The 24,118-nt window shown below is 60.3% G+C and overlaps 1 protein-coding gene across 7 annotated transcripts in view; it reads left to right on the forward strand.

Moving 5' to 3' along the window:
* PRDM2 (PR/SET domain 2) overlaps window positions 1-21,611 on the forward strand; it is a 110,733-nt gene extending 89,122 nt beyond the window's left edge. For 3 of the 7 annotated variants that reach the window (XM_036025334.1, XM_036025328.1, XM_028513219.2), the window contains 2 exons: window positions 15,418-15,558; window positions 19,721-19,805. In XM_036025334.1, the coding sequence (XP_035881227.1) occupies window positions 15,418-15,538 (121 nt within the window). In that variant the 3' untranslated portion in view covers window positions 15,539-15,558; window positions 19,721-19,805. Of the gene's footprint in view, window positions 1-15,417; window positions 15,566-19,720 lie in introns of all 7 variants that reach the window. The other 4 variants (XM_036025336.1, XM_036025335.1, XM_036025329.1 and 1 more) reach the window with 4 other exon arrangements.
* The last annotated feature ends 2,507 nt before the right edge of the window (window positions 21,612-24,118 follow it).

Here is a 24,118-nt window from a genome sequence, read left to right on the forward strand (position 1 = left end):
CTGTCATTTTTATAGTTTTTTTTTTTTTTTTTCAAAAGCGTCCTTTCCTCTAAATGTAAAACCCTCTGCATTCGTAGGCAGGCAGAGGCGCCCCTTGGGGGGCACGGAAGTCTTGCTGCCGCAGCCAGACTGCTAAGCCCCCGGAGCTGCTGCTCGGAAGCCGTGTCCGGTTTCACTCTGCACCGTGGGGGTCGCTCCTGCCCCGGTCACAGGCCATCCGAGTCCAGCTGACTTTCCAGATTGATCTGATTAGTCCGAAAGGATCTGTGGCAGGGAAGCCGCGCTCATTATAATAATGTCCTGTGGTCTCGGAAGTGGTTCTAAAGGAGGGCCTGGGGGTCCTGGTAGTGTCCTCACATGTCACACTGTCACCTTAGGAAATAGTGTGTTACTGACGGGCACAACAAAGAGTTAAAAATTCCTGCCAGTAAGAAGCTGTTTTTCAAGTACAGGATTAGAGCCAGGAGGGTGTGTGTGGGTTTTATTTACTTTGTAGATTAAGAATTGGGAAAACCGTTGTGGCTGCATTAGATCACTTGCAGCGCAGCTGGGAGCCGTGGAGGGGGCCCGGGGGAGACGTTCACGGGGGTCAGCCTGCTGGGCCGGCGGGATGAGCACGTGCTCCCCTGCTCCGCCTCCCTTGCCCCCACAGGACTCCTTTCCCACTGTCTCGTGCATGAGGGGACCGAGCCTTCGGGCGGCTGTTCCAGAGAGCAGAAGGCCTTGGTGGAGGAAGTCAGTGCCTGAACGTGCCTTCCCGTGCCCAGCTTCCAAACCAGAGCAGGAGGCCAGCCAGGACCCGGGGTTTCCAGCACTCCTTGGTAGAGGCCGCCGCAGGGGTGAGAACCCGGGTGTCGTTTCAGCAGCGCCAGCGCTCCAGAGGGGGATGCCCTAGCACAGGTTTCTGTCCGGAGTCGGACGGAGCACAGTGAAGAGCACCGCACAGCAGGGCGTAGACGGGGGAGCTCCCTGGGCGCTCTGGGGTGCTGCCTGGGTAGCGCCTGAGGCCTCGCGTCCGGTCCAAAGGGAGTTTTCAGTAGAAGTCATTAAAAGGAAAAACAGACCTGGAAAAATTGTTGCACAGGTAAGTCAACAACAAAAAGGGATTTAGGATACAGTGGTGGCAATTTTCATTTTTTTTTAACTTAAAAATAGAATTTCAATTTTAAAGCATAGCATTTGTTTCAGTATTTAATAATTGCCCTAACTGCAATGTTTTAATGTTCTTACTGGAATGAAGTTGTTTAAAAGCCACATGGACTCAGTTTTTCTTGCAGCGACATTCCCTTCTCACGTGGCTCTTGACAATCAGTCGCGCCCGATGCTCGCCAGCCCGGCCTGAGCGTAGGTGCAGACGGCTTGCAGACGGCCCCCCTTCCCGAGTGTTCCCGGGCTCTTGAGATCAGGGACGCCCTCCAGCAGGGACTCAGTCGGCCAGCCACGCAGAAGGCCCCTTTCATGGCCCAGCTGGGTTGCGGAGGTGTCGGGCCGTAGGCCTGTGGACTCTGTCCTGGGTCCTGGGACTCGCAGAGGCGCCTGGGGCGTAGCTGGCCGGCGCTGGGCCACTGTTCCGAGGTCTCTGTGTGGCTTTGCTCGCCGGAAGCCCCCCGCCACCGAGGGGGAGGTGGGGTTCTCGGATTGTGCAGATAGATTAAACCTGGGAGATGGATTGAACCTCGCTTGCATTGCATCCCACAGCCGTGGCGGAGCCCAGACCCGGCAGTGTGGCTCCAAAGCCCTGTTTTTAAAGGCGTTGAGAAACCTCTTCATTTTCTGTGTGCCCCCCTCTCCCCCCCCCCCCCCCCGCCAACGTCTCGTACTGATGTCATTGCCCAGAGGGGCTTTGTTGCAGAGAGGGGGTGCAGCATGATCCATAGCTTCAAGTCACAGTGGCCGCCGTGATCACACACCCCACGTTCAGGATTCCAGCAAGGCCCCTTACCTTCCGTGGCGGAGGTGGCGCTGTGCAGGCCAGCACTGGCCTGGTGTGGGGGCTTCGCCGTGGTTTCAAAGCAGGCAGTGGGATGTAGGTAAGGGCACTGGTTCAGCTGGCCCCAGAGTGCTGCTCAGCTGTCACCTCCTCCAGGAAGCCTTCCTTGACCCCCCGCCCACTCTGAAATAAGCGCTCTCGTTCCTCCCCAGCTCTTTGCTGTACTGTTCTTGGAGACACTCAGCACCTCCACGTGCTCTGTAATCAACCTGCTACATTGGTTTGCTGAAGGTCCCTCCTCCTAGGATGGGAAGTCCACCCAGGGAGGCTGTTCACTGCTGCATTTGCAGCGTGTACAACGTTGCCTGGCATGTAGTAGCTGCTCAATAAATACTTGTTAACCGAATAAAGTATTTGCATCCTGGCTTCACTTACCAGCTCTGGAACGTGGGGCAAATGACGTCACCTCTCTGAACTCCAGTTTTCCTTCCTGTGAAATGGTGTAATGATCGACCTGACCGCCAAGGATGCTTGTGAGGACCGCAAAGCCCTTGAGGACCCCAGGTGCGGCCTGCCCTAGTAAGCGGTCCGTGAACATGAGCCACTGTCACAGTGATGATCCCTGACCCGAAGGTGTCCTGTTGAATCTGTTTCAGTCTGAGGTTGGGGATTCCGCTCCAAGCGGACGCCACGTAGGCGATTGCATGGCAGCGCCGGTGGCTATAGCCAGAACGTCCCCTGTCCCCTCCTGCCCGTGCCCGCAGAGGGCCCTCTGGCGACTCCTGGTTCCGCCACCATTGACCCTGGAGGCCTTTGCTGCCTCCCCCGGGCCCAGCTGTCCACGTGTGCGGACCATGGCTGCTGCCTCTGCACGCCGGGTGCGCCCGCCCACCGGAACTAAGGGGGAGGTGCCAGGAGACAGGCAGTCATTTTTCAAGCACGGTGAGAGAAAAAGATTAGCTTTATTCTAGCAACAGTCCATGTAGCTCTATTTCCCTCAGTTTTGAATTTCAAAGCCAAAACATTTTAAAAGGTAGCTTCGGAAGAAAACATTTCATTAGCTCTAGGACAACAACTAAGGAACCCCAACTCATTGAAACAGTGTAAGAACAATGACTGGTATTTTAAAGTGCTCCCAGCCACACTTTCCAGGGATTTTCCTAAATTACCCCAATTAGTTAGAAAAAAAGAAAACCAACTCTGAAATACTTTTTTACATTCTCCCATTTTACAAATGGGAAAGTGGACACAGGGAGGTTAAGCAATTTGCCCAAGGTCACAGGTGGGAAGAGAGAGCCAGGTGCAGGCAGTGTGGCTACGGCTGTCAATCAGGGTCTGCTCTGCCCCATCTGCTGGCCTGGGAGGGAACCCCCCCGGGCTGGGCCCCGGTCTTCCTAGCGGAGCAGGGAGAGTGCCTGCTGGTGAGCAACTGCTGCGTGTGGAGAAGAAGCACCCACTGATCTGAAGGAGCAAAAACGTGCTCCTTCGGCCCTCCCCGATCCTGGCTCATTTTACCTGCTCTCGGGAGGCCCGATGGTGCGGTTGCAGCCAGGCCCACCCAGGTGTGTGAGGGAAGGGGCAGGTCCAGGTCCTGACTCGTCCAAACCTGGCTCCCTGGTGTCGACTTCCTTCTGTCGTGTAGAAGTCCCTCCACGTAGGTTTCCGTGTGGGCCCGGGGAGCTGCTGCCTGGGTTGTTGCGTCGGCTGGATTCCGAGGTCACGCTCAGGGTCAGAGGGCCTGGCGCCGGGTGTGTGCCTTGGATACGGAAAGGGGCGGGGCGAACGGTGCTGCCACACAGGTGTTTGCTGTCGGGCCTAATGCATCTGCTGCCCCCCTGGTTTTTAAAATGCACACCGCACACAGTTTCGCCTTTCCCTGACGGGCTCCAAGTAACCAGCAGGGACCCCTGTGGTGGAGAAGGATGCCCTGGGGGTGACTCAGGCATGCAGGGTCCAGACGCCCGAGGCGCGACTTCAAATCGTTCGGGAAGGATGCTCTCGCAGGCTCCATTTTCATTCATTATTTATGCTCATTGTCTGCACTGCCTGGCTTCCTCCAGGGGCGCCGGCCCCCTGCGGGCCAGGGCGCTGGGTAGTGAGTGGTCCCCTTAATAGTTCCTGTAAGTCAGCAGGTGGGCGGGGCCTGAGAGCACACCAGGCCCCTCCCCGGAAGCAGCACCGGATCTGCTGGCGGGGTTTGCCTCCTGGTTAAAAGTTGTGTCTTGCCCCTTGGTTCTTCGCTGGTCGGTGACGTTTGCGGGACAGATGGCCTCTGGGTAGGAGTGTGTGAAAGCGTAACCAACACGTCGGCTTCTTTTGCCTTGTAAGCTCCTGAAGCCGACACGAGCTCGGTGAGTTACCTGTGGAGAGAGGGACGTGCACGTTTGGGCCGAGGGCACCGTCTCTCGGAAGGTGTGCCGCCCGGCGAAGCACCCGAGTTCTGGGACGGAAGAGGGTTGTTCTCTCTCCCTCCTGCCCCTGTCCATTAATCTAGGGTTAGCGCCAACCTCTCCTTCGGTGACCCATGCTAACGGGGTGGGGGGGGGGGGACCCTGTGAGGGTGCACCCGGGGTCCATTCTGCCCCGTCACGGGACAGCGAAGACCCGTGCCAGCCTTTGACACGATCGTCTTCTCTGAGCGGGCACGTTGCACCAGAAGTTTCCCAGACTCTCGCAACCAGCGCAGAGGGTCGTGGGTGTTCTGTGCTCTCACCTTCATTCGTGCGTGGGCTCCCTTGCGTGTTCCGGGTGAGCTCAGTGAAAACAGCCTGGGTTGACTCTGCCCTCGGGCAGGTGCAGACCACCCCGAGGCCCCTCCACAAGCCGGTGCTGGGTGTTGTAGTGGGAGCGGGCCCTCTGCCTTTTCCACTTCACTGTGCTTAGTGTGTATGTACCCCTTAGAACCACTTACGGAAAATGACAGCGACCGCCCACAAGTGCCGGCTCCCGGCAGGTGTTTCGGTAAGGTGGTGGCCTGCATCGCATCCGGCAGGGGTTCGGGTGAGGGGTGCCGAGTGCGTGCGTTGTTAATTACAGCGAGCGGCAGGGCATCTCCCATGTTGTGCCCCCAGGAGTGCGGGGTGGGGGGCAGGGCTCGGTGGGCATAGCTCACCAGGATGTTCATATAGTGGGTGGGCCGCCTGCACCACAGACCCCTGGGGGCTTGTCCCAAACTCCAGACCTACGAAACTGTCATCTTTGAAACCTTCCTCTTTAGCAGCTTCCCGAGGGAGGTTCGCCCGGGCTTCCGAGTCTTCCTTTGGGTCCCAAGAAGAAAAACGACAGTGGCCATAGGATCACCCTGTGTGGTCATCCAGTTTGCTTCTGGCTTCCATTTCGAATTATTTTCCTTTGCTTATTAACGGTCACTGATGTGTTTACAGCGCTTTTCAATTCTCAGAACGTTCCCCTGATATTCTTCGTTAACCCTACTAACCGTCCTGCGGCAGATGAGTGAGGGCAGCTCGAGAGTTGGGGGCATGTCTGCACGTCCACCAAGGTGGACTCGCCCATTGCCGCTCGGGGGAGACGTGGCCTTTGGTCCTTAAAACCGGGACAAGCTTGGTGTCCCACTGTGCTCTGTGGGGGGTTGTTTGCCTCTCTACCCCAGTGCCTGCCGCGGCAGCTGGCGCACAGTAGGTACTGGGTTGGGTATTTGATGGAGCAACACAAGAAGAAAGGGAAAAAATCACTAAGTGACAATAATTTGTGTGACCCTGACTTGTGACCTGAGGGACAGTTGATTGTTGGCAACTGAATAGAGTGTCGCTTGGACAAGCAAATGATCGGTCAAAGTCAGTTCGGAAGAACGGGACTGGTTGGTTGGTTAATTACCATCTGTGACGTCATCGCTAATGCCGGGCAGCAGTAAGGGACGACTGTCTCAGGGCCCCGTCCTCCAGGCTGAGGGAGGGAGGTCCATCAGCGAGCCTGTGGCAGAGGCCGGAAGGAGGTGGTGCAGTCCGAGTGCGGCGCGGCATCAGAGGTACTGGTGGGGCTGTGCCGCCGCCCCCGCTGCCCCCGGTCTGCACAGACCGCCTGCCACTGGAACCCAGCACCCGCAACCCCTCAGGGCGGGGCGCCATCCAAGGGCTCCCCTCACATTTTAAAATCCTTTCCCCCAACTTTTGGCACTAAAAACAGAGCCACACTTCCTCTGTCCCCCGCTTTAATTCCCAGCATCTCCTAGGGGGTCTCTCTGTCACAGAGCCCCCTGAAACACGTGGCGCAGCTGACTGTCCTCGGGCTTGCTTATTTTCGCTCAAAATGACGCATCCCTTCCTCTCGGCGCCCGAACGCTGGTCAGTCTCACGATGTCGGCCTAACCCAGCGGGGGCCGAACGAAGCCTTCCCCACGCTGGATTCGCAACGCAGCGTCCCACACCCGGGTGGCGTCTCCGTGACCCTCGCGAGGCAGGCCTGCCATGTGATGTCGTCACATTGACACGTCCGAGGGCGGTGCCCGGACCCCATGAGGGGGGCACGGAGGCCCCCCGTGCACAGGGCGCCATTGTCACGGCCAGCTCGGCCACCGTCGCCCGAGGCGTGACTGGGGGGGCAGGCGTTGTGCAGAGTCCGGGCCTGGGGGGTAGGGTGGTCCCAGAAGTCGAGGTGCACCTCTGTGACAGGAGTACCGACTCCGGGGGCAATGAAACAGTCGAAGCTCAGCTGATCTGCGTGTGGCCGTGTATCAGTGGGTGCCCTTCCTCCCTGCCTCCGGAGGCACCCGGACAGCACTCCTGGGCACGGCCGTGCCCTTTGAGCCCCGGCCATCAAGCTAAATGCGGCCAAAGGTCGGTTGTATTTGCCATATTTATTGTTGTACTCGTATGACTTAAATAGCATCCCGGCCAATGAGATGTGAGCAGAGTTGTTTAAGAAAAGTCAGCCGAATGCTTAGAAGGGCTCATCGTAATTTGCTTAATTAAAAACTGCCATTCAATGAGATGTGTGTGAGAAAGGATGAAAAATTTGCATGAAGGCATAGAAAGAATTTTGCATTTAGATTGCTTTTGTGACGGGTCCTCAACTCCTGCCCCATTTCCAGCAACAACTGGATTCAGAGACGATGCATCAGGGGTGTGATTTAGTCACGGAAGAGTGCGGACCTTGGCCCTTTATTTATTTATCTGGCCGTCCGTCCGTTCAGCAGTGAGCGCGGAGCCAGCATCTGCTGTTCCGTGCTGGCCCTGCTCTGGGAAGATGGAGCAGGGACCAGAACGGCAAAGGTCCCGACCGTCCCCGGCAGCAGGCAGCTAGCCAGCTGCTAGGCAGGACGGCGCCGGATGAGTGCTGTGGAGGGAAGTGGGCAAGGCCAGAGGAGGGAGCTGTGGGGTGCGAGCGGGCCCTGGAGGTGAGGACGGAGGCCCGTGCACAGGGGAAGGACGCACTCGGAGAAGGGAATGGCAGGTGCAGAGGGCTTGAGGTGGACGCGCCCCCGGCACGCTCCAGGAGCAGCGGGAGGCCGGTGAGGCTGGAGGGGAACGGGCAAGGGGGCCAGGGAGGGGACCAGGGGCCAGGGCATGCGGGCTGTGGCAGCCCTTGTAAGGACGTTGCTCGGACTTGGAGTGAGGGGGAGTCACTGGAGGGTTTTGAGCAGGACTAGGGCACGACTTCCCTTTTGAAAGGAACCCTCTGGCTGACTTATTAGAATAGACCCGAAGGAGACAGCCGTGGAAACACAGACGGGGGGGTGAAGGCAGGGACCCTGGAGAGAGCTGTGGCGGGGTGCGGGGCAGTGAGTGGCAGCAGACTCTGGGCTATTTTGAAGGTGGAGCTGCACGATTTGCTGGGGGTTGGACAAAGACTGGAGGAGTGAGAGACGTCAGGGGTGACGAGATGTTCCTGCACACCTGTGGGGGGGCGGAGTAGCCATTGAGCGACAAGGTGAAGACGGCAGCGGGAGCGGGGCTGGCAGTCGGGCCTGTTAGCTGGAGCACGGTTAGGCCTTTCGGGGGGAGATGGGGGAAGAGGCCGGTGAATATACAGGTTTGAAGTTCAGAGCCAAGGACCCAGCTGGAAATACATTTAGGAAATCCTCCGAGCGCACATATTTGCAGTGATGCGGTCAGAGTCCCCGAGGAAGTGAGCGTCGATAAATAGACGAAGCCCAAGGGTGGAGTCCGGTGGGGCGGGGGTGTCGGGAGGATGGGGAGGTTTGGGAGGGCCCAGAGGCGTTCTGGTTGAGGCGGTGACATTGGACAGGGGTGGTGGCATGGAGTCTGGGGTCAGGTGGGACCTTCCTGGGCGGGAGGCCTTGGCGTTTCTAAGGGGCTTTGCAGCGTGGAAGAACGTGCCGAGGCCCGCACAGCAGGCGGCACTGGCCCCCGACTGGTCCTGGGAGGCAGCTCGACCACCACCGCCCCCAGCGTTCCTGCCATTTCTCCAGACGGCGGGCCGTCTGCCTCTGAGGAGCCCTGTCTGCAGCCAGCCCCGCGAGACCCCTTCCCAAATCCAGCTCCTGTGCCCTCGGGTCTGCCCCTTGGGAAAAGCAGGAGACCACGTGTAACCAGATCTGCTCGCTGCGGGCCAGGAAAAGGCGTGGGCCGGAGACGCAACGACTTCTTCCCCCAGCCTCGTGTCGCAGTTCGCAGACTTCCCAAAGATTCGGGGGCGAGGGTGGGTAGTCACGGTGGCCCCTTCTGTCCCCGAGGAGTGGCCTTCGGATACAGAGATGACTTCTTGTAGAAATCCTTTCTTTCTTGTCCTGGGGGTGACGTACGGTGGCTATTCTGGGCTGCTCCCTCCCACCCCCACAGTCACGCAAAAACAACAACACGGCCGAGTGAAGCGAGTCCTGACGGTGTCCCAGGCGTCCTGCAGAGCCCACGTCTTCTGTGCACACAGTAACTGAACCTGTGTGTGCACGTGTGTACACACACACACACACACACGTGAGGTTCCCTTTTCTGAGTTCTGAGCTCCGGTAGCCTCCACGCTTCCTCCTCCATGCCAGTCACACTTTGTACTTTTTTTTTTAAGATTTTATTTATTTATTTTTAGAGAGGGAAGGGAGGGAGAGAAAGAGAGAAATATCAATGTGCGGTTGCTGGAGGTCATGGCCTGCAACCCAGGCATGTGCCCTGACTGGGAATCGAACCTGTGACACTTTGGTTCGCAGCCCGCGCTCAGTCCACTGAGCTACGCCAGCCAGGCACTTTGTACTTTTGTATTTCCTTGTGCACAGGGTCCAGCACGAACAACGCCGTTTTCCCCTTACAAAATCCTTTACTACAAGATCAGAAGCACGCCCTTCTGTGACGTCACAGTGCCACACCTCAGGCACACCACCTGACCTTTCAGGTGAGACGTTCAAGTTGAAATGATCGGTGATCACGTCCGTATTCTTACCCTACCAACCATGCTCAGGCAGGCGTCGCTCCTGCCAGACCCTGTGCCAGGCAAGTGCCGGGGGCCTTCCCCGTCCCCGTGAGGGCAGGGACCGGGTGTGTGCGTCTCGCTGCCGTGTGCCCGGCGCCTGGCACAGGGTCAGGGGTGGAACAGGCGTGACGGGTCAGTGTGGGTAACAGCGGTCGGCAGGCCCAGTCCTGTTTCTCGTGCGGACCAGGCGGCCGCCGCTCCTCCTCCCCAGGCTCCCAGAGCGTCTCGTGGCGGCGCCTGTGAGGGCGGAGCTGCAGGTCGGACTCCCAGGGGCAGCAGTACTGCCCGTGTTTTGCCGTGTATGATGCGCAGTTTCCTGCCCAAGTTTTTGAGGGACAGATAAAGATGTGCATTATACGTGGGCAGTACCAATGATATAGCTATATGAGTGTTTTTAATTCTTTTATTTATTCTTATGCATTGAAAGTGGAACTCCAGAGAGCATTAACGGTATCTGTGTGCAAAACAATAGCCTGGAATATGCTCATCAGTTTTGTTTCTACATACGAATAAATAAATAAATATGAATAAAGGCCACTGGTTAGCAGCCTTGGACGGAGAAAAGTTAAAATGTAAGATTTGTTTTTTCCTGAAAGTTTGGGCCACAAACGTGGGTGTGCATCCTGTATGGGAGTGCACTGTATGTGGCAAAATACGGTCAATCGAATTCTGGGCCCATCATTGCTCCATGTGGCTGGGAGCATTTTTTAAAAAAAGTTGGGTGCTTCAAGGGTACCCCCGAGGCTCAGAGATCACAGCCGTCCTGTGCAGAATTCTCCTGCCTTCAGAGTGCCTGGCTCTCTGTGGGGTCCCTCGGTGCCTGGTCTGGGCCAGTGGTCAGTGAGCCAGAGAAGTGGGGAGCTCCGTGTGGGGTCAGTCACAAGCTGTGTGTCCCCTGGGACGCCGACTGTTGCCCGTTAGAGGCCCCGCAGTCCCGTCTGCTCGGCTGCCGGAGCCCGCACTCTGGAGGTGCCAGTTGGGGCTTCCACCTCTTGCCAGCTGTGTGTTCTTGGGTGAGCTGCGGAACCTCTCTGTGCCACGGTTCCTCATGTGTAACATGGGGTAGTGCCTGTCTCATAAAGGTCTCGTGAAGGTCAGCTTCGTTACTCCAGGTCAAGTGTGGGCACGCGGCTCGGCCTGCGGCACGCAGGGAGACGCTAGTGGCTCCGATGCAGACGATAATGAGGACGGTGCGTGCGGCTGCTGGGAGAACCGGTTCCACCGAACCTTGGCTGGGGACATGCTGGCCATGTGGGAGACACGTTAGGATGGTTTTCATTGCGTGCCAGCCACTGCCTGGACACGAATCCACGGGTGCGCCGGTAGCGTGGCTGGGCCCCGTGGCTGGGCCCCGTGGGGAGGGAGCCTCCACGTCGTGGCCCACGAGTGGTTCCCAAACCGAGCAGCAGCGTGCAGGGTCCTGGTCCGGCCAGCACCCAGCATGGGCGGCCGGCCGGACCCACATTGTTTGGCATCTGTGGCCGCCTCGGTTCCCCTTCCATAAAAGAGGTTGGTCTGGGCCAGCCCTGGCCACCCCAGCGCCTGGTGGGAGGTCAGCCAGGTTACAGGGTGGGTGAGGACTTTGGGGTTCGGGGGTGGGAGAAGGCGCCTGATGTTATCCAGTCCCCCACACCCTCAGAGGAGGAGGCCTCAGGCTCACAGCCCGTGCACCCCTGCACCCCCGGCGGCCATCACGCTGCTGACTGATGCTGCGCCCCCCCCCCCCCCGCCCCACTTGGGCTCACAGCGATGCCAGCCCTGCGTCTGGGACGCCCTGCCAGCCCGGCACGCCCAGGCCTCGGAGACACCTCGGGGAGCAAAGGGGCCCCCTGAGCCCCCACGAGGCTTCTCCACGGAGGCAGGCTCCTCTACTGGTTAGCAGCCTCGGACGGGCTCAGACGGCACGGTCCGGAAACCCTGGTCCCCCGGCCGATGCCCCACGGGGCTCCCGGGATGCTCAGTCCCATGGACTCCTGAACGTGGGAGTTGCTCCTGGAGGCAACGCCATCGTACCTGTAACTTCTTCGGCCTGAGCCAGCGTTACAGACGGGGTGGTCACAACAGTGAAGGCTTAGCGTCCCTCACAGAGTTTTGCCACTGAGAAGAGCTTTGCCACCTATCTGGACCTCGTGGGCGGCTGTCGGTGCCTCTGTGTCCCGTTCCGGGAGTCTGCGTTCTGTGCGTTCATGTCCTGACACGCGTGTCTCTGTGCCCCTTTGGGCCTGCCTCCTGGTCTTGCGCGTTCCCTTCAGAGACAGCAGACTGCCCCGGCTCGGCCGTGGAGGAGGACAAGGGGGGGCGTTTGGGCACTTAGGCCTGGGGTGTGGGAGGGCGGGTGTCAGGAGCCGAGTGCCGTTACTGGCAGCAAGGCAGAGGGAGCTGCCCCGGGGCTCCGCCCACCGCAGGCGGCTGGCCAGCCACTGTTCCCTGCAGTGCCGAGCCCGGCCTGGAGGGTGTGGTGGGGAGAGGCCGGCGGAGCCGGGCCCAGGGATCTGTTGTGAAAGTGGGGACCGAGTCCCCTGGTTTGGGCGGGCCTGGGAGGCGGGAGAAAATTCCCAGGAGCCACTTCCTTGGGCAATCGGATCCTCCGGCCCCATAGAGGAGCCCGTGGGGGTCGGACCAGATCAGGGGCCTGACTCCAGGCTTCCCTCTGGTTTGTTCAGGGCCCGTCTCTCAGCCCCTTCTCGGGCCAGGCCCGGCGGCGGGCAGGGGGCTGGGGGAGAAGTGAATAGACTCAGGCTGTGGGGGTGGGGCAAGGACGAGGGGGAGGGGGAGGTGAGGGGTGCCCTCACCAGAGGTTCCTTTCCCCAGGTCCCCTGGGGCTCCACTCCACCCTCCCTCCCCGCCATCAGTGTCCCCAGGTAATCAGTGAGCCCCGATGTGCCTCCTCCCTGCTTCCCAAGAACAGCGTGCGGTGTGACCTCCTCGTCTGAGTGAAGGGCTCTGTGGCGTGGCCGCTGGGGCCCCCCTGTCACTGTCCTGTCCTGGCCGGGTGGCAGGCAGCCACAGCAGGGATGTCCCCCTCGTGGAGGTCACGGCCGGCTGGGGCAGCCGTCCTGTGGACTGGGTTATGAGCTGTCACACGCTGGGTATTTGGAGTTCCAGCCAAGCGTGTTTGGGGCACTAATGGCTTTGGGAGAGCTCAGAGTCTGGCGTCCCAGCCCCGCGGGGCAGGGATGTGATCGGTCCCTGGGATGTGCGGAGGCCAGGCCGGGAGCTGGCCCCGTCACAGGGCCTCCCCGGGGCCGGTGAGAGGGAGGGAAATCCCTCTGCTGGGGGCAGATGCAGCTCTGGAGTCGGATCCGTGTGAATCTGGCTCCCTCCCTCTCCCTCCTTTCTCCCTCCTGCCCTTCTATCACATCTCTCCCTGCGACCTTAAATGAGTTAGTGACCCACCTCGCAGGGTTAAAGGGACGACTAACTGAAAAAACCACCCCGTGCTGCTAGCAGGGCCCCTGACGCCAGCCCTTGAGTGTTAGCAGCGACCAGCCCCCACCCCTGGCCCTGGGTCTCCAGTGGGGAAGCCCCAGTGACGGACTGCCCAGGCCAGTGGCTCCCAACCCTTGCCCTTGTCCCCCGGGGGTCACCTTTGTTTTCCTCCCTGAGCCCTCGCATTGGAAAGACCTTCCCCACAGAAGGTCCCTAGGCCCTGGGTACCCTCCTTACCCCCGCCCCAGGCTTCAGGACCAGGCCCCTCTTAGCCCCCCAGCACGTTGCCTGCCCTGGGAGGTGTCCCCTGGCCTCGTGCTCCCAACCTCAGTGTACGGGTCCCTCTCCAGGGATCCTGTTCAACGCAGGTTCTGAGGCGGGAGGTCACTCGGGGTCTGCAGGGCTGCATTTCGAACCAGCCCCCCCAGAGCCACCAATGCTGCTGGTCCTCGGGCCAAACTTCGAGTGGCTGGATCCAGACCAGCGACTCTCAGCCAGTGCCCTGCAAAACTTCTAAAACACGCGGCACCTGACTCTTCGGCCAGAGGCACTGGTCTCTTTTGCCTTAGGTTGTCGAATAAAGAGCCCACAGAGCAAGGGTCGGCCCGTGCGAGTGAATCAAAATCACGCCTATTTCTTTGTCACGCCGGCAGAAAGTGTGTTGTCTGCTGTGCCTCAGAGCTTTTGCGATGAGCTTGTGCGCCGTGAGACGAAGCAGCTCAAAAATCGCCGACCTAGACGAGTGGCTCGGAGCCCAGGCTGCACCCCGGGCCACTCAGTCCGAACCTCGAGGGCTGCAGCGTGGGCCTCAGCCCGTCGGGATGGCTTGCATTTCTGCGGGGGCTCCAGGGAGCACCGGGAGTTTGAGACTCTCCCTCCCCCGCCCTGTGCCAGGGCGCCGCTCAGCCGGCGTGGTTCCAGGCTCCGTAGGTGGTTTGTGTGTCTGTCCGTGGGCAAAGGCTCAACTCCTTAAGGCTTTTGGGATATTGAAAAGAGGTCCTTGGTCCCCATCGTTACAAGGACTGTGTCGGGGAGGGGCTCCAGGCTTAGGTGCCCAGTGGCCCTGAACTTGGTTGCGTCCCCTGTTGGCCGAGGGGGCGTAGACATTGTGCCTCCTCGCCTCGCCGTCTGCTCCTCTGTGAGATGCGGGCTGTGACAGACAGTCCCTGCTTCAGGGCTGCCGGGAGGGCGTGAGGGGCTCGGGGAAGCCCCCGAAACGTTCCCGGCCCATCACGTGCTCCGTGGGAGATGCTATACCTTGTTTTCCTTGGTTGACATCCTCGTTTTATAAGGGAGGCTTCTCTGACTCAGAGAGGTAGAGGCATTCTCCGGCAGCCACACAGCAAATCAGTGGGGGGACCTAGGGCTGAAGCTCCAGCTTCTGCCTCCCAGCCTCGGGGCCTCAGTGTGGTGGGTGGGGGCCCCGCTGGAGCAGAAGGGGCGGCCCTGAGTGGGCAGCTGGAGCCAGCTCTTCCTGGAGGTGCTCGGTGGCCGGTGCCAGGAAGGAGGCAGTGATTCCCATGATTCTGCCTGTGGCCTTTGCCCAGCCCGTGGGGAGTTGCAACACCATCTCAGGTCACCCTGCCTTCTCCCACACGCTCCTTGCTTCTCCCTTGCCTCCGGCCAAGCTGCGGAGCATCAGACGCCGACTTAAAAGGATTGCCGTCTGAGGGTTTATGGAGAGTTGTGCAAGACACTCCAGGGGCGGCCGTGTGGCCCGGCCAGCTTGGGGACTGCCTTGCAGAAGGTCCCTCCCGACGCAGGCGGGGAGAAGGGGTGGAAGGAGGTGTGGTAGGCGGGGCATCTCAGCTCAGTGCCTGGGCAGCCTGGTGGGGACCCAGGCTGGTCGTGTCTGCATGGTGGGGACCGGGTCCCCGAGGGGCAGCTCCTCCACCCAAACCCTGTCCCCTCTCTGCTCCCCGTGACCAAAATCCCCTTGACCCTGACACCCCCTGTTCCTCTGCTCCCTCCTCTCTTGAACTCACTTCCTTCAGGTGTTCGTCTGCGCCTGGTCGTGGAAGCTGCCGTGACCAAGGTTACCAGCAGCCCCGAGGCTGCCGAGTGCCACGGTCGGCTGCTTCTCAGTCCCGGCCCGGCCCGTCGGCAGCTGTGGACGCCGGGGCTCCTCCCTCTTCCCTGCACCGCCCGCCGCCTTTGCGACCAGTCCCCGTGCCGTGCCGCGGCCCCGGTGCTGCCCCGGATCCCTTCCTCGGTCCCTGGGCGCCTCCCCTTCGTGTCCACACCCCGGAGGTGCCCCCCTCCACCCTGGTGCTCACCAACCCCAAACTCACCGGAGGTGCATCTCGGCCACCCACTTACCGACACTGCCCTTGGGTGTCTAACAGACGTTTCATATTTAACCCTTTAAAACCTAAGACTTGCTTGTTTCTGGAATTTTCCATTTCATGTTTTTGGACTCGAGTTGTCTGCAGGTACCTGAAGCCACGGGTCCCTGGGTCACCCTGAGCAGTGCAGGGTCTCCGAGCCCACGGGTGGACAGACGCTGCTGCTGGCCCCGTCTGCGGGGGGAAGGAGGGCAGTGGGTGGGGCTCCCACGGCGATCGGAGCCGACGCCCCATCGGCCTCTCGGGGCCTGAGCAGCGGGGCCCACAGAGGCCTCCCGGGCGCTGCCCGGCCGGGCCCCTGGTGATGGCGTGTGTCGTTTCTCCCCCGCACAGCTACAGCCTCCGCCTGGCCGCCCGGTGCCCCGTGCCAGCCGCCCCGCACGTCACCAGGCAGTGCAGGAGTGTCAAGGCCACAGCGGCCGCGCAGCTCCAAGGACCCCTCCTCAAAGAGTAGAGGCTTCACCTGCTCCCCGACAGACAGGTAGGAGGGGGGTGGAGCAGCTTCTGGGTCCCTCTGGGTGGCTCTGGGGGGGAGGTGGGCTGCACCCGGCTCTTGGGCGGGCAGGGAAGGGGTGGGGGAGTGTGATGGCTTGTGGAGTACCCTCCGTGGGCCAGGTGGGGAGTGCGGGCGGGGACCCTAGACACCTTGGATTCAGACCCCGGCTCCGCCACTTATTGGCTGTGGGACCCCGACAAGTCAGCCAGTCTCTCCGAACCCCCATTTCCACATCTATAAAATGGGGCAGCGGTACCTACTTCGCAGGATTACGAGAATTCCAAGTGTCAAATGCACGCCACACACCTAGAACAGTGCGCGGCATGCTTACGGCAGCACGAGGTAAGTGATAGCAGCCGTCGTTCGGACAGTGACAGTGACGATCGCGGTGGTGACGATGCTCGGTCCGAGGCCCTCGGAGGCTTCAAGCCCGGAGGAGTTTATGAAGTCCCCATCCCCACAACGCGTTTGAAAGTAACACTAACCTGTAACATAATAAATGTAGATGTATGTCGAACCAGCATTAAGTCTCTTTCTAGATTTCCTGATGGTAAAACCCAAATTCGTCCATAGGAACCAAACGCACACCAGGGGCCTGGGCGGTGTCGGGGGTCGGAGCAGACCGGGGCGTCCCTGTTGGTGACACAGCCTGCCCTCTGCCATCGTGTCCCTGAGACCAGCCTCTCCAGCGCAACCGGAGGGCCTCGTGCACCGAGATACTGGGGCACCGGTTAAAAATACAGACCTCAGGGTCCCACTCCAGTCTAGGGAGCCAGCGGGCTGGTGCGCAGGGCTGGGGGGCCGGTATTAGCAGGTGGCCCGGCGGCTCTGGGGTGCGCTCAGGTCAGGGGTCGTTGGGGACAAGCACACAATGGTTCCAGGCGAGGATGGATGGGCCGAGTCCAGACTGGGGTCTCTGCGTTGTGCTGTTCTCTCTTCCACCTGCCCTCCCAACCAGGTAGCTTGCTCACCTGTCACTCAGCAGTTGGGGATTCTGGGCTCGGTCTTAGGTCTTATTTCTCGGGGTGGGGGGAGGTCCAGGAGGGGAACGGAAATCAAATCCATCCTCCCAGGGGGGCTGTTGTCTGCATCCAGAGCCGGGCCGCCTCTCAGGAGCCAGGTTGAGCGTGGAAACGGACACTGAGACAGGGCAGAACCAGAAAGCCCAGACCAGGTCTCTGCCCCTCCCCTCGCACAGAGAGGAGACTGGGGCCTGGGCCGGGGAGGCGTGGCCAGAGTCTTCTGGAGAATGGGAGGCAGCGCCTGGGTGAGCGGGTCCCAACTCGGGGTCCCATGTGTGTTTTGGGGTCCCCACTGTGGCCCTCCGTGTGGATGGGCTCACGGGGCACGCCTCCCAGCCCAGAGAAGGTGTTCTCTGCAGCCCGAGGGAGAGCCGGGTGCAGCGGGACTGGTGTCCCGCACAGGCCGAGGGCTTCTGTGGACCCCTGCAGTCTCTGCCCCGCCCCCCTCCCGCCCAGGGGTCAGGGCACGGCCCTGCATGGGCAGCTTCCCCGGGAAGTCCGAGGTCAGGGTGGCGGCTCTCCCGCTGTCTTGCAGATGCTGCCTTCTGGCCGCGTCCTCTCGTGGGGAGAGAGCAAGTGCTGGTGTCCCTTCTTATAAGGGCACTAGTCCCCCTGCCCCATGACCTCCCCGAAACCCAGTCGCCTCCCAGAGCCCCCACCTCCTCGTGCCACTGTTACACTGGAGGCTAGGGCCCAGTCATCCGGGGACAGTGTAGTCCGTCCCAGTTCCAGAACGATTGTTAAAAGGCCACGAAGGGATGCGTAGGTCAACACCCTGCTTTTACGGAGGGGGAGCCTGGCAGAGGGGGGCCCGTGGCCGACCTGGGAGCGGAAGTCCAGTCTCCTCATTCCCAGGAAGGACGGCAGACTTTCTGTGGGCTGTTCCCGCCCCCTGAAATCATAGACGGACTGTACCTGTGTGTGGGCTCTGCCCTGCGAAGAGGATGATGTCCTCCAAGCACCCCGGACCCGGGTTCACACTGTTGCCCATGGGGGGCTGCAGGCTCCCTGGGCAGCTTACTGGGCAGTGTGGCCCGAGCGAGGTTCTATCCAGCGTCTGCCGCCCACCATCTCAGCTGTGCCCCCTCTGCTCTGCTCTAACGACATTTCCCGCAAAGCCCAGAGCGTGCTCTCGGCTTTCACGTCGGAGAAGGCGCCACACCGCCTAGTCCAGGGCGAGCCTTGCATGGCGCATCCGATCTTGCCTCTGTCTCTTTCCAGCCCATGGGGCCAGCAGGCCTCGTGCCCGAGGGTCTGGGAAGGGAGGTCCCGGGGAGGGGTTGGCACCTCTCCTTTGTCTGAACTCCACGGTGGTCCTCCGACCTTGGCTCCCACGGGTGGGTGGGTGGGTGGAGGGTCTACCCCTGCCTGGCTGTCTGCTGGCAGAAACCCCCTGGGGGCAGCCTCTGCCAACCTCTCGCCCAGGGGCCCAGCCCACAGTCTCTGCTGCTGGGGCCGCCTCCCCGGAGGCTGCCTCTTGGGTAGGAGACCGGCAAGGTGGCTTCTGCTTGGATCCCACTCAACAACCCCCAGGAAATTCACACGCGCTGACCACACTCTCCCCCACTCGTGCTCACACGGGCGCGGGCACACGCAGGCCTGCACGGGGCAGGGGGCTGCCTCTCTCCAAGGCTCACGCTCCTCTGTGAGCAGCTCCCTCTCCAGCAGCAGCACGAGGTTTGGGGGGGGGGGAGGAACTGACCGTGTGGTGGCTTGCGTGCACACGTCTGGAGTGGAGTTGAACCCCGGCTCCAGTAATCCTGGCAGCTGGTTCACTTCTCCGCGTTTCGGTTCGTGCATCTGTAAAACGGGCACGTTGTAAGGATTTCATAGGCTGGTTAGTGCATGAAAAGTATTCAGGAAAGTGCCTGGTGTGTAGTAAGCCATCCGTAGCTCGGCACTGCTGTTCTCACGGAATCGTTACGTTGTTGGTAGGAGTAACTAGTAATGGTAGAGGTTACCGCCAGACTGCTAGTCATGGTGAAGCTAACCAGGCTCACTGGGTGAGAGGGCTGAACCCCTGCACCTGTCTCAGCCCAGTTCCAGCCTCGAGTTCAACCCCAGGCGGCAGACACACTCAAGCGCTCACGCGTGCCTGGCTCCAAGCCAAGTCCCATACATGGGGTCTCCACCGCGGAAGCACGGCTCAGCCATTCCCTTGAAACAGAAAGCACATGCAGGCTCCGGAGTGTGCTTGACCTGGGTTCGAGTCCCACCTCTGCCACTTGTCACCAGCCTGCCCTTGTAAAAGTTACTGCTCCTCCCTGAGCCTCCGTTCCTTCTGTGTGAAATGGGGGTCCCTGTGGCCTGCCACGAGGGTGGTTGCGAGCACTGGAATGGAATTCAGTGACGTTGGACCTGCTTTGGAGAACTTCTTGGCCGTACCCACTGAAGCCGAACAGATGCACACCCCAGGTCCCAGCCACGCCACTGTCAGGGCTACACACAGCTGGCATGTGTGCACGTGTGCACCAGAAAGTGCGTACAGGAGTATCACGCTGCCTAGGTACGCCCACTCCCCAGCACCTCCACCGTCCGTCAGTAGGTTCACCGGTGCACCACACGTCTTTGAGACGTCCTCGTGCATAGGAACGCCACCCATGACGGCCCCAGACTGCACACCACCCGGCTGTGCATGGGCAGTAGGCTGGTCAGGTGACGCGGCGATCCCACCACCGAACTCCGCGGTGAGCGAGGAGGCTGAGAAAAACGCACCGCGCGCTCGGAGCAGATGACGCTCACACGCGCAGGCGCGTTCCGCGGAGGAAGTCAGGCACAGAGGACGGGTGCTGATGAACCTCATTTATCCACATGAAAACACGGGGCATCCGGCCTTGCTGACAGAGGTCAGGATGGCGGCTGTTCCGGGGTGAGAGTGTCCGTGGTCAGCCCCCGAAAAGGGGGCTGCGTGCGGGGCCTAGGGGAGCCTGCCCCGTTCTACCTCCTGATCTGGGTGCTGCTTGCGCAGGTGCATTCGCCGAAAATTCTCCAGGCTTTGCTTTTCTCTGCGTGTTTGCTGGACTTGAATAAGTAGCTCAGCTGTTAAAACGAAGTGGGGTGATGCTTGAGCAGCCCATTGACCGTGCGGCCGCCATTAGTCTTGTTCTCTTTGTCTCCTCAGCACCTGAAGTGACCTGGAACCAGAGAAGCCAAAGGGACTGGCCTCCTGCCCTGCAGGCAGCACCGACCTCCCCCAGTTCCACGAGCCTGTGCGAGAGTGGGCGTGCGTGAGTGAGTGCGCGCATGGGAGTGCGTGTGCATGTGTGCGCGTGCGTCCGCGCCGTCTTCAGCCGAGCGTCCCGAGCCCCGTGGAGGCGGGGCGGCAGCAGACTTCACACCGCGGAGGAGGACCCTCCGGTGCCACCCCGGACTGTGCTCTGCAGCCCAGCCTCCCTGCGGGGGGCGGGGCCTCTCCTACTATGCAATTTTTCAAGAGCTCCTTGATCCTGCTTTTTGCTTCTCAAGTTGTCCTCTGCTGGGGCGGGGACCTTGGTCTGGCCCAGGGGGTGAGCTCCAGTCCTGTCCAAGGAAGGCCTTCAGGAGGGCGCCAGGCTCCCCTTCCGACCGCCCTGCCCCCCACTCCGAGTCCCCCACCATCTCTGGGAATCAATAGCGGTAGACATGCGGGAGCCCAGCTGCCCCTCCCCCTTGGCCTGTGCGCTTGGAAAACCCCCTTCCTGGCCCGAGTATTCTGAGCTGCCAGCACTTGAGTCATTTCCAGATTTGAAATTGTGCTTAGTCCACGTGCATCTGGAGAAAGCCCTTGTCCTCATTTACGGGTCGGGTTTCTCGCGTGGGACCGGCGCGTGGGGGGAGGGGGCGATGTCCCGTGGGCTCCTTTGCCTCCCCGGGTGGGACCATCAACGCTTCCAGTGTCTGAGCTTCTCAGAGTAGCCGCAAAGGGAAACGGACAAACAGACGCTGGGAAATGAACATTAGATGGGAAGTTAGAAAGCATGGAGGGGGGAGGAAAAGAGACCCTGGGAGCTCTCCGTCCCCTGCCAGGGACCGGTGGAGGGGCTCCCGCTCGCTGGTGGGACCGTCCATGCCTCGGAGAAACGGGTGCGCTGAGCTAGGAGTTGGGACCCAGTGAGGGTCTTGGGTTTTGTGCCTTTGGGGCAGACCCCAGACGAGGATGTCTGAGCCCACTCGCGCTGCTTCCTCGGCCCCACGTCCGATGGTTACGTATCCGCCCCCACGTGGAAGGAGGGGCTTTGGAAGCCAGCCGAGTGGTCACCTGCAAAAAAGGGACTTTTTTTTTCAGGGCTACTATGGTTGATCTTGCAACTCTGTAAATATGTATGTAGACAGTTTTCAAAGCACGTATTTATGTCCCTGACTGTAAATGACCCGTTTTTAAAGTTTTATAACTTGTGTTATTTAATGAATCAGTCGACCGGCTGCAGCGCGGGCTCTGAGGACGGTCCAGGGGAAAGTTCTCTGATGAGATCCTCACACGGGCAGAATAAATGCCAATGGTTGTCCTCCGCCACAGTTTTCCCGTTCCCGACCCACTGACAACCGGGGCTTGTTCTCAATGGTCATAAACCGGAAGGCGGCCTTTTGCCGGCTCCCGAAAGGGACCCTCACAAGCATGAACATCTGAGGCTGTTCCTCGCCCTAACGACTTTGTCCCATTACACGCCAACACTTACCAACCGTGCCCAGCCTCCGAGTTCTCGAGGGTTTTCCCCGTGGAGCAGCGAGGAAGGCTTACGAACCCAAAACTTGAAAAGTCACCTTCAGCCACTGGCAAACTCTGGAAATGTTGCGTGTTGGGGGGTGGGGAGCCGCTCATTCTTTGAGTGTGCAAAGGTGCCGGTCAGCTCTCAACACTCGGGGACTGTCGGGAAAACTGCTACAAGCCGTCCAGTCGCGAAAAGGGGGAGCGGTTTGACGAGGAGCGGCGTCTCCCGGCCCGTGGTGGCTTCGGAGCGTGGGTTTGGGCCCCCGCTCTGTATCTGCCCTGTGAAGAAAACTAACAATAAAAGCGTGAAGTGCGATTGTAAGGAAGGAGCGTGGGAGTGGTCCTTGGGGTTTCTGGGTTTCGGGTCTCCTGCTTTGGTGGTGACCGTGTGGCTGGTGTGGGAATGGGCTGGGGGTGGCAAGGCCGTCCTGGAGGATGCCATTCCTGCAAGAAGAGAGATCTCAGGTGTTAAGGAGCTCACGGTGGACACGGCTCACCAGGTGAGCAAGGTTACGCTGCCTTCACGCCCCCCCTCCCACTTGCCCGCGGTGAGTGGAGCCATCGCACGAAGGCTGGAAAGGCCGCCAGCGACTGCCCATGTACTTTCTTTAAACTGCTTTACTGAGCTCTAATTCATACACCACGTTGTTTACCCACGTAACTGTGCAGATCCGTGGTCTCAGTTCACAGAGTTGTGCGACCATCACCACTGTCCACCTTAGAGTATTTTCATCCCCACACCTCCCCGAGCCCCTGGCTCTTGCTCCGCCCCAGGTGCATGGCCATATCAGAAGCACAGACTTAAAAGTACGGGCTCGGGGGTCCCCAGCCAGGGTTCATTGCCAGCTCCGCTGCTTACTGGCCATGTGACCTTGGGCTGGTCACCGGCCTCAACGTGGTTCCTTATTTTTACAAGGGATTGATCGCTGCACCCACCGTCCTGTGTTCTAGTGAGGAGATAAATTAGCTACCACTGAGTCTCCTTAAGGTAAGTGGACTTACCTGCTTCCCAGATCGCCTGGCTGATTGCCGAATGGGAGATTCCTGGCCTCCACTCGCCACCTGCACTGAATCAGAGCCCCTGGGGTGGGTCTAGGCTCTACGTTTTTGTCAGCCAGTTCCACTCATCCCAGCACGTTTAATGCCCACTAAGGTCGCAGACTGCAGCCATGGCAACGATGGAGAAGAAACATTCCTGGCCCGAGCCAGACCACCGTGGTCTCGGGGCCCGTGGGTGAGCCAGGTGCTCCTTGTTAACACTGGTTAAGGACAAAAGGGGGCTTGAGGCTACAGAGCTCGCTGCATGGCCAAGGGAGAGGGAAGTGTTTCTCTGAGCTCGCTGCCCCAACGAGGGCGGCCTGAGGTGTGAGGAGGAGGCAGAGGTGGAGGCAGAGAAGCAGTGGTCTGGGGTGCGGTGGTAGGGTGTCCAGCTCCCTCTGACCCGCTGGGTCCGGAGGGCGTGAGTCCACTAGGCTAGGGGACCAGGAGTGTCAGAATGCCCCAGCAGCCTTGCCATGGCTCAGCCAAGAAGACACATTGCGGACCCCTGGCTGGAGGGAACCTGGCCCCGGGGCCCTCCCTTTCTTTATAGCAGGCATGCCTCGCCCAGCCCGGCGGGAGCCAGAAGCTGCAGCCTGTCCCCGATGGATGGGGCACGTGGTAAGTTTCCCCCTTCCCCTCCTGACCTGCCCTCCTACTCCAGCAGCCGGGCCTGGGGATGGAGGCTGGGGGCCCCTGAGTGTCGGCACTTGCACAGACATAAGAATGAGGGTCTTCTTAAATGTTGCACCCTAATGCCTTCCATATTTCCCCCTTGCCCTGGTCCTGGCAACCTGTGAGGCTGTGTGTCTCTCTGGGCTGTGTGAACATCTCCAAATTGCATCATGTCACTTTAAGAACCCTCCAACAGCATTCTGTGCACTTAGAATGAGATCCAACTCTCTTTCCTGGTTGGGAAGGCGCTGGGGCCCCAGCTGCACTCTGCACCCCACTTCCCCACCCTCTCCGTTCCGGCCAGAGCAACTGTCTCTCAGCCTCTGTGTGAAGTAAGCCCTGTCTGCCACAGGCCCTTGGCATCGGCCGATCACCGCCTGCAATGAACACCTCCCGCCCCCCACCTCCCCCAATACCACATGGCCCCAGCCTGTCTCCTCAGTTCCCTTCCCTGACCGCTCAGTCTAAAGTGGCCTCCCCTCCTGGTCACCTGAAATTTTCTTTTATAAGATTTTATTTATTTATTTTTAGAGAGGGGAGAGAGGTGGAGGGGGGTTGGAGAGAGAGAGAGAGAGAGAGAGAAACATCAATGTGCGGCTGCTGGGGGTCATGGCCTGCAACCCAGGCATGTGCCCTGACTGGGAATCGAACCTGTGACATTTTGGTTCGCAGCCCACACTCAATCCACTGAGCTACACCAGCCAGGGCCCGCCTGAGATTTTCTAGTCTCTCGGCTTCTCCAGAAGGTCAGCCCCCTGGGAACCCAGGGCCCGTGCTTGTTTACTGCTGTGTTGGCGCCCGGCGCCCAGGAGGCCCCCCGGGATTCACTGCGGGGTGCGCCGAGAGGCCTGCCGGGGGGGAAATGCGACTGCGCATGAGGCCTTGCTGAGCGGGAGTCGAACGCAGCTGTGTGAACGCGCCTGGCTTGCAGCTGCCGAACCGGGTGGAGCGTCCTGCCGGAGTATCAGCCGGGGCCTGCTCTGTGCAGGGGTCTCTCTGCTCAGACCCTCTCAGCGGCCACAGGGGGGCGAGGGGGGTTTTGTTGTAAATGCCACTGCTTCACAGGGAGGGTTTCCAGATAAGACCCAGCATGCCCAGTTACATTTGAATTTCAGG

The sequence above is a fragment of the Phyllostomus discolor genome, chromosome 5, assembly GCF_004126475.2.
Source record: "Phyllostomus discolor isolate MPI-MPIP mPhyDis1 chromosome 5, mPhyDis1.pri.v3, whole genome shotgun sequence".
Classification (NCBI taxonomy): Eukaryota; Metazoa; Chordata; class Mammalia; order Chiroptera; family Phyllostomidae; genus Phyllostomus; species Phyllostomus discolor.